The sequence below is a fragment of the Lepisma saccharinum genome, chromosome 14 (assembly GCF_977018435.1).
Source record: "Lepisma saccharinum chromosome 14, izLepSacc3.1, whole genome shotgun sequence".
NCBI lineage: Eukaryota > Metazoa > Arthropoda > Insecta > Zygentoma > Lepismatidae > Lepisma > Lepisma saccharinum.
The window spans coordinates 41,689,406-41,699,603 of NC_139242.1; the positions used below are offsets into that span (position 1 = coordinate 41,689,406).

The 10,198-nt window shown below is 37.3% G+C and overlaps 2 protein-coding genes across 2 annotated transcripts in view; one reads left to right on the top strand and one right to left on the bottom strand.

Moving 5' to 3' along the window:
* The window catches only part of lt (vacuolar protein sorting-associated protein light), a 67,416-nt gene extending 57,650 nt beyond the window's left edge, over window positions 1–9,766 (bottom strand). The window contains exons 1-3 of the mRNA XM_083135438.1: window positions 9,628–9,766; window positions 4,413–4,550; window positions 247–405 (exon numbers count right to left, since the gene is read on the bottom strand). Of these exons, the coding sequence (XP_082991564.1) occupies window positions 247–405; window positions 4,413–4,550; window positions 9,628–9,753 (423 nt within the window). The 5' untranslated portion in view covers window positions 9,754–9,766. The remainder of the gene's footprint in view (window positions 1–246; window positions 406–4,412; window positions 4,551–9,627) is intronic.
* Window positions 9,767–9,955: 189 nt separating this feature from the next.
* LOC145998808 (BLOC-2 complex member HPS3) overlaps window positions 9,956–10,198 on the top strand; it is a 47,475-nt gene continuing 47,232 nt past the window's right edge. The window contains exon 1 of the mRNA XM_083135440.1: window positions 9,956–10,003. The gene's annotated coding sequence lies outside the window, so the exon portion shown is untranslated. The remainder of the gene's footprint in view (window positions 10,004–10,198) is intronic.

Here is a 10,198-nt window from a genome sequence, read left to right on the forward strand (position 1 = left end):
GTTTTCTGGATTTATTCTCATTACTTAAAATACAGACCCTGTATATACGTTACTGTTACCATTTATGGTAGTAGAGAATCACCAAAGTCAGTAGGCAAATAAATTTCTGCCACAAGTAACACTGCTTTGATTCTGATTTGTACAAGAGAATACTCCCTTTCATATCATCTCTATTAAAAAGTACACATGTATGTGCGCATTCCAACAAATTGTACATGGACAAGTTACATCAAATTGAGGAATTACCTTTCCATCATAAGAACAGCTTGCCAGGAAATCTCCATTGTCATCAATGCTGATCTGGTTCACAATAACCGTGTGAACTTTAAGTTCTTTGTTGCCAACACTGTGCCCAAGGTGGTCCAGAAGATGGATCTTACCCCAGTGGCTACCAAGGCACAGAAACTAATGTAACGATTAATAAAGAAATTAACACACAATATAAAAATGTTATAATTTAGTGTCACTAATCATTACATTATAGTTCAACACATTCCATATTTAATATTTAAAACTATAGATAAAATTTGGCCTAACAATACGTATAATATCAGTGATAGAAAGTATTGGTTTGAATTAAATCCCCCATATAATTAAATACTTTTCGGGAGTCCCATGGAACACTCATGCAGATCACAGGCAGATGCAATTATTGTTTAGGTACAAAGTAGAACACACATACAGATGTATACGTAATACACAAAATATAATGTAATGTGTATATATATAATGGATAAAAGCAAGGAGGGCCAAAAGGGCTAAGTAAAAATCAAAGAAGGTAAAAGGAAACACTCACCGGACAGTAGAAAAATTCAAAATTTTCACTAACTTCGTAGCATCATGGGTGTGAGGAGAAAGAGACGGAACCGGAAATTCATATATATATACTAAGTTCTACAACGTCTTTCTACTCCTGAAGATGTGACATACCATCACGAAAATTTGAATTTTTTCTGTGTCCGGTGAGTGCTTCCTCTCTCCTCTTTCACTTTATATATATATATATATATCTTAGCCAGAGGAGTGGTTTCAGTTGCTGGGAGTCAAGGAATTCCTGTTCCAGCCTGCCCATGAACAGGTTGGCATGTCCGGGTTGTTGCAGAGGGACCGGAGGACTTGGTGCTGGGCTGGGGTTAGATTGTAGTGGGAAGAGGAGTTTTGGTACCCGCATGGCCCCCTCTTATGCCAACCTGTTCATGGGCAGGCTGGAACAGGAATTCCTTGACTCTGGCTAAGATTCATAGATGACATTCTCCTCCTCTGGACACATGGCAAACCCTCCCTCACTACATTCGTAAACCAACTGAATGACTTTACTACCCTCAAATTCACCTGGTTCCACTCCAAAGACCAAGTGACCTTCCTAGATGTGGACATCCACATTGCGGGAGACCACTTGGAAACTTCCATACACATCAAAAACAGACCAACCACCTCCAGTATCTCCACTACTCCAGCTCACACCCCTACCACACCAAAAAAGCCATCCCATTTACCCTTGCTCTCAGAGGCCAGCACCTCAACTCATCCCCCTCCACCCTCATCAACAAACAAATCACTAGAGCCACCTCCCACAACCGCACCAAACAACCCAAAACCAACCCTCCAACTCTGATTACCCAATACCACCCCCACATTACGAAAATCAGACATACCCTCCACTCTCTCCTCCCCATCCTGCACAGTGATCCTGACACCAGGGACATCTTTCGGGATAAACTGAGGGTCGTCTTCCGTCGCCCCCCAATCTCCAAAACATCTTGGTCTGAAACACTACCACCCCTTCCACACCACTCCCCCCAGCTCACAGGTGCAACAAACCCAGATGCAAGACCTGCCCCATATTTATCACCTCCCCCACCCTCCTGATCCCCACAGTGGCAGGTGAGTTCACCCTTCACCCTAAGGGCACCTGCCACTCATCCAACCTGATTTACACCCTCATCTGCCAAATCTGCAGCAACTTCTACTTAGGCAAAACCTCCACCCCCTTGAACCTAAGGATCAATAATCACCATTCCTCCACCCAAAACTTGGATTTCACAGTTGCCATCCACACCAACAGCCATAACACCACCTTCAATAACTGTTTCCATGTTGCCATCATCCATCTTTTAACCCCCACTCTGACACATCTTTCCGCAGGCGATGGGAAAGGGCCTACATAGCAGGCATGCACGCCACTATACCCCCCCGGACTCAACCTAGCCAATCAGTAACCTTTCCTCTCCTCCCCGAAACTACCCACCCACCTTACAGTAAACACTGGTTAAAGTACTTTTTGTTCTCTATCAACTGTTTCTGGCAACACTGACCGTAGAGACGCTACGGTCAGTATTCTGTGGATCTACTCCATGTGACGCCGATCTATCTATCTTCTACTTTGAAAATGTGACATATATCGCGAAATATAGAACTATTTCTCTTCGTGTGGTAAGTGTTTACTGTCTCCTTCATCATTTGTATATATATATATATATAAGGGATGGAATGAGAAAGAGTGCCAGAAAGGCGGATAAACAAAAATGGCGTAGGAGACAGTAAACACTTACCACAATTGAAGAAAAAGTCGATATTTCGAGGTCATGACCTCATTTTCACTTTTGTACTCCATACTTTCTACCTACTGTGAAAATGAGGTCATGACCTCAAAATATCGAACTTTTCTTCAATTGTGGTGTTTACTGTCTCCTACGCCATTTTATATATATCTAAGAAGGAGAAAGGAAACACTCACCAGACAGTGGAAAAATTATAATTTTCGCAGTCTAACGCTGCATCTTCGATGTAAGAAAAAAGACGGAACCGGAAGTTGGCGATATGGTAGAGTTGCCAGGTCTCGATCATAGAAGTAGTGCGTAGAATGGAAAAAACACTGTTCCGTCACCAGGCTCGTCGAAACTGTGAGTGGGAGGGCAGGGTAGGGTGGGAGGGATGGGTTGTGGAAGGGGGCAGTTACTGGGTGGCCTTATTCAGGTCAGGGGGAATGGTTGCACTCATGGCTGATATATGAGCCCTCTCCCATCTTTTGCGAACTGAGGTGTTGGCTGATTGGGGTAAGAGATGGATGATCGCTACCCGGAAGCAGTCGTTGAAAGGGGTGTTGTGGTTGTTTGTTTGGACGGTGACAGTGAAGTCCAGGTTGTGGGTGGAAGCACGGTTGTTATTGATGGGGAGGTTAATGGCGATAGATGTTTCCCACAGGTTTTGCCGTCCATACAAACAACCACAATGCCCCTTTCAATGATGAACTCATTGACTTTCAATGTTGTTGTTGTTACATGCCAGAAGTGTCCATCATTGTACAAAAGAAATTTCAAATTTGACTTTTTCACAACCATACATTTGTCCAGTCTTCTAATTGCTGGACACTAAGGTCTTCATTATATATGTGTCTGATCTACAACATAGGAATTGGAAATAACTAAACACACATAATGGAATAAATACTTACTAACACAGTGGAACCACGGTTTAACATTTCTGGATTTTACATTTTTACACATTATTAGGGGCATGCATATTTCGTTTTTGACGTAAAAACTAAATGTCAAAGAACACATTGTAGTGTTAATTTTTCATGTTTTTGAAAGGTGTAAGATGCATTTTGCTACCATGTTTTGTCACGAAATAATGCGAAATGAACTGCAAAATGTGAAATAAACTCTTAAACATGAAATTTAGGGTTTATCTACAGACGCGACACCTTACGAGGTCTGAATTATCCTGTGAGTTATGCAATTCATGGAAAATTGATAAATTCTGCTGTTAATATTGGGGAAGCAAAAATGGACTCCTTTACACAGAAATAATTTTAATACTCTGAAAACTACATGAATGTGCTATTAGAAGTGAAATTTTAATATCAAATTTTTCACCACTATAAGACAGAAATTGACTCTGTTTTTGTACTGAAATTTTGCTTTTTTATTTACCTAAAATATGTGCCTCTACACATTATACATTCAATCTTGCTGGTCCCAACATAGAAAAATGTTATAAAATTTTCCTCGATTTTACATTTTCCCATACTTTAAGTTTTTTCAGCTTGGTCCCCTGAAAAACGTAACATCGAGGTTGCTCTGTATTAGCATACTTTACCTATGTGCATTTCAAATTAAACCATAAAATTTATATTCTTAAAAGTTTTAAGCATTCTATATTATTTACAACTCTGACGTACACTCTTTCTTAATAAAAAATAAAATACACAACCTTATCAATGAACAGGGTAGCTACTTGAAAAAAAAAAGTAGTATGTATAAAATAAGTTTCTTCTTTCACATTCTAATATATATACATACTTTCCAACACTGGAGCGAATGGCACTAGTTTTCAGGGTGTTTTCTTCAATTATGTTCATTATTATTACTATTTCAATATTTAAAAAGAAACACTTGAACTCAGCTTACCTTAGGGTGAACTGCAATGCAACTTGCTGCTTCTTTGCAAAGGATATTTTCTAAATCATTTGCCATCCTAGAATACTTCAACATAGGTTCGATCTCTTCTGATCCAGAACTTCCCTCTTCATCATTCTCTTCATTTTCCTATGGAAAACAATATAGTATGAATAATCTTATATTTCAGTTCATACTCATGTATATTTTGTAAGCAATGGAGAATAATTTCTGTGGACAAGCTGCCTGAAAAACATATATCTATTCAGACAATAAAACATAACATCTGCCTCACTATCTATACTTTAACACTAGACAACTCTTCTACATCTAATGCTTTCATTATGTACCTTACATTTTCTAGTGTTGATTGAAATGTAAATACTTTTTACTTTTGTACAGTGACTCACATAAATATTTGAACATGTTTCTACATGTATTTTAAAAATAACAATATACCATCTAAACACCACTTTGTTTAGATTTTGGGATTGTTATTTAAGGCTATGACAGCCTTTGGCCACTCCCTTCCTAAGCGAGAGGAACATAAAAGGGGAAGGGGTATACAGCTCTGAAGAACAACGTCAACACACTAACCAGCAAAAGGGGCAAGCCTCTGTAAAATAAGAACACACAAACATTCAATTTGACACTTCACTTGACTGAACAGACAGGGTAAGGAAAAGATATAGGAAAGTTCGTACCTCTGTAGTCTTGTAGTCGAAGTTCACTTCTCCACTGGACCTCGTTGATGAGATCCTACCCTGTAATAAACCGCAACTCGGGAGCAAAAACTCCATGCTCCTAAACTACCCTAACATAGTCCCGATATCTTGAATTGTAACGTTAGATAACCACATTTCTCCTTTCTACAATATTTCGGAGCTCCTTCACTATAATGTACTTTAATGTAAAACAGAAAGCAACTGCGCACGACTCTGGAGCTCACTAGCAATTACTATGTTCGATGAAATTCTAAAGGCAACTGAGAAGGAGATTTTCTCACGCGAACTATTTATTCGGAATTTGAACTTTTGATTGCTAATTCCGTTGCCTCGACCGCGTTCTTTGGCAATGGCGATTCTGAGGAAAAACGCTGATTTTCTCATTTTCATATTCTTCCCAGCCTAGTGAAATGTCAGCGGAGTTTTTCTAACTCTGCTGAAGGTTGCTGGCATGATTAGCTTTTAAGAAGCTCATTTCCAATGCTTCAGCGGGACCCCGTTTCATAACATGATAAGCTTATTTATTTATGATGCTTGGGGTCCTGGGTTCGACTCACGGCTGCGGCGTGATACAATACATACAAATGTAAAAGTTGATAAAACACATGTACGTATCTATTAAAAATAATATAGTCACTGTTTAATTGTAAACTCTCAAAATAGTTTATTTTGAAGATTTTTGTATATTTAGGTGACAAAAAAGATGCTGCCATAAACTTAATATTTGGACACATTGTGAATGTCATCTGTTGATGTTACACTGCTCCCAACCAGTCTGTTACTGGATAAGGGTTAAGAACAAGCTGTATTACTTCCTAGCTACCACAGCTGTTATAAGTTGGCTACACTGCTTCCTGACTGGGGCACAACAGCAAAAATACAATGTTCGAGCAACAAATGCTATTTATTTTGATTTATCCAAAGGGTAATGGTACAGATAAATTGCACAAATGTTAAATACATGTAAGAGTACAATCGGTGACATAATAAAATATTATGAAAAGAAAACATCAATAACTCCATACCCCACAGGGTCAGGCCAAGGTAAACAGGAAAATGAAATGAATGGGCTGTGATGTGAAAATTCAAGAACACCAAACTAAGTGCTCCAAAAGAAGCAGTGGACTAGATAATGTCACTGTACATGTAAAAAAAGGTCCTGAATGTCCAGGAATGGCGGCTATCATGGGGAAGTAGAACAAAAAATTACACATTATTGCTGTGAAAATTAAACAAAGACTTAAAGATAATCTGGAAAAGGACAAAAAGTAGTGGGAATGTGTTATCTTTGCAGACAAGAGTAAATTCATGTTTTCTGAATGACATGTTAGGAGGATGATATGGTGCAAATCAAATACAGTTGTGACTATACATACCTCAGTTCTGCGTAGTTCAGTTTTATTCGTAAATCACTGTAGGTCCCAGCAAAATGCATTTATATGTAATTCGGTATTATACGTACTAATTTTCATAAAATACAGTTGATTTGTACGTAACCAAGGTACAACAGTGTCACGGAAGTGAAAGTTTTCAGTTGCTACTGGTTGGCCATGAAGAACAGAAAAAGGAGAAGTTACACATTTGACCATAAAGTAAAATTTATACGGGAAATGGATTTTAATCCAAATAAAACTAAAATAGCTGCAGATTTAGGCATCACACAGTCATTAGTAAAATAAATGCTATTTTAAACAATTTTCTTTTAATTGGGTAGTAAAACTGTAGTGTCTACAGACAGTATCAAAATGTTCACTAATATAGTAATGTAGTGTACTTCAAATATTTAGATTTGTGAATTTACCATTTTTTAAATCATTGATTGAATTTGTGTTTTAAGTCCACTTTATGCACAGTAAGGCTAATCGGGACTAAACTTACAGTTTAAAGTGGGATTTGAACCACTGAGTGCCTCCACTGAGAATCAAACCCGGGACCCCTTGATTACAAGGCAACAACGCTACCACTGCACCATTGGGAAGGCAACTTTATGACAGAAATAACCTGTATTACGTAATCTTGTTCCTCAAAATAGATACAATTACAGTATTTAAATAATGATATGACATGGTGTCTAAATCTGATTTGTAAGTAATTCTCAGTTATACATTAGGGGTCCTGCGTTCGAATCCCGGCCTGAATATGGATGTTTGTGAGTGTCCATTCATCAATTTCATCACTCATCCCCATTTTCTCAAATTAGCCAAAAGTGGCACAAAAAGCAAAGTAAAATAAAGCAAATCAAATCAAAATCAGTTATAGGTATTATTTTCTCTTCACTTTGGCATGGCAAACTTAAAAATTCAAGTTCAACTGAAAATATTATCGGCCACGACAACTTTCACCAAGTGGTGAGAAGTGCTTCAGACCAGAAATTACATGATTGGGTGTAGGAAGTATTTATGGAAGTAATAAATCTGCAATTTTGGAGTACTTTAGCCTTTTTGCTAGTAAAAACTATTTGTATGTACACTAAAATAGTGAAAGAGCTAGCAATATATCCTAACCTAACTAAGGTAAAGTCCCTAATTTCGACAATGCACCTAAGTTCGACAGGGTATTTGAAAAATCGTAAAAAATACGGAAATGATGCGATGCAGAAAATCGTGTATGTATCATGCAACAGTGTACAGGTTTACCCCACGTCGTGAAAAGGGCGGTTGCACCAGATGAGACATAGCAGCAGCACGGGAGAAGTTTGGTGCCGTGCATGTCGAATTTTGGGACATTCCCTGAAACATCATTTCTGGGCTTTTTGCATACTATTTCTCCCTTCTGTCATTGCTATTTCCATGAAATCACTCTTTCTTCCTGAGTCACTAAATCTGAGGGACCTGAACAATACAAAATTGCAATAATAATAATACAAAAAATGTCACATTGTCATTATGTGTTTATATTGGCTTAATGTGATAAACTGAACTAAAATTCCATGCAAATTAAATTGCCAAATAATGAAAAGTTTGTCTTATGTAGGATTTTTTAGTGTTCTTAACAATTCTGTGAACATGTTGCAAAATTGGCGTGATTAATGATAAATATTACACTGAACTAAAATTTGGCCTTATACAGTACACGATTTTCCTTGTTCTACGATTTTGTTAAAAATGTAGGGGTGCTCGGGACAGGAAATTTTCAGGGCGGGAAATGTTCAAAATTTTACGAAGCTCTGGAAATCTCGAATTCTACACGTAATTTTCACTTTAAGTGATTGTTTTTGAATTTCTGGTACAAAAACGAACAACTTTCGATAAGTTCTAGCCATTTACAATGTAGAAAACGTCTAGAATTAACGACTTTTAGAATTGACCATTTGGTATTTCCAGACTACTCAGGATCCCAAAAAATCGGGAATCTTTTCCTGGTCCCGACTTTTCGGGATCCCGCACACCCCTAGAAAAATGGTGCAAAATTGCAAAAATGAGAATAAAAGTAAGCTTAATTTTAATTTATTCTCTGATTAAAATCAGTTTTTCGTGATCCTCACAATGAGTAAGAAGGGGACAAGCTTTCTTCTTTCTGAATCCTAAAGGAGGCAAAGTTCTTGCTCAGCAAGGAACAAAGGTTGTACACCGGAGCCGCTTGATAATTAATTTACATTAAACTCAGCCTGGTAAATGTTTACTATCCTTCGGACACCTATAACTTCTGAGTTTCGTCAATTATTGACATTTCTACTTACCTATCTGCTTCGCGGATCATTTATTAACGTGTATTCACGTTTTTTTTATCATTTCTTTTTTAAAAATAGGGTTTTTGTAACTGAAGAACCCGCAAATGGTTTGTGGGGCTATGTGTCAATGGTTCGTGGGGCTATGCAAGAATGGTGTGTGGGGCTATGCGAGAATGGTGTGTGGGGCTATGCATATTTTTTCGAAACCAATTTTTAACTATTGTAACCTATTGTGACCCTACCTAACCTAACCTTACCGGAAATGGTTCGTGGGGCTATGTATGAATGGTTCGTGGGGCTATGCGTCAATGGTTGAATTTCCGCTATGAAACATTCCCACATCACACAAAACACCTTCCAGATGTTAGACAATACTACAGGAACGTGTTACGGTAAGTAGTTTCTTCTGTAGAAATGAAGAAATCTGTCCGAAGTACAGTAAACTAGTACCAAGTAATCGGTAGAACTCCGCAGTATGTGTTAAGAGACGAAAATCGAAATCGAATTATTTAAAAAATTGCATTGGTAGTATGATGAAATTGCAATAGAACAAAAGAAACTTGGGCCGTTTGGAATTTTTATTTTACTTATGGTCTCCGAATATTATGGTGATATGAAGACTAACGAGGTTAATTAATTTTTCTGACTTTAAATTATATTTCTTCATAACTATTTCGCACTGTATTATACGTCTATAATATTGAAGACAATACTTTGCTTATAACTTGTAACTTCCTATCTGTCAGAATGCAGAAGTTTGTTTTGTTGGGCACTACAGTACTATTAAATGGGCTTCTATGTATCTTCACTGGATGAATTCTCAAAAGCTTACCGTTCCTGTGCTTGGAACATCAATTTTGGATTCTTCTCCCTCTCCTGTCTGATCATCAAACACTTTATTCGCGTCATTTTCGCTTTCCGACAAAACTTGTTTTTCTACTTCTGTCTCCATGTTCATATGATTACTAAATAAGTCAAAATCGGGAAAATTTCCGTTTCCGTTCAGATCCATGTTTAAGTTTTCGTCCATATAAAGAAATAATTACATCCAAATAAATTATTATAACTTTATTCTATCAAGTAATAAACCTCCAATAGAAGGCCCCAGTTATTTTATAAAATATGTTTGATAAATATCAGTACATAATTGAATGAAACAGCTGAAATGTGTTGTGCGCAAGATCAAGTAGTGTACTTCAAGAAACTAGGTAACTTTTTCACTATTTTTTAGTAGTTTTTGTACTTGGTATAATTGAATAGTACATATTTATTAGAGGGAACGGAATCTTGAATCACGTTTTTCTTGTATTTTTAATTAACTAATTCTGTAATTATTTTTTATTGCAATTTTTATTTTATATTGTGTTAATTTAATTTGCAGTGTATTACATTTGCACCTATTC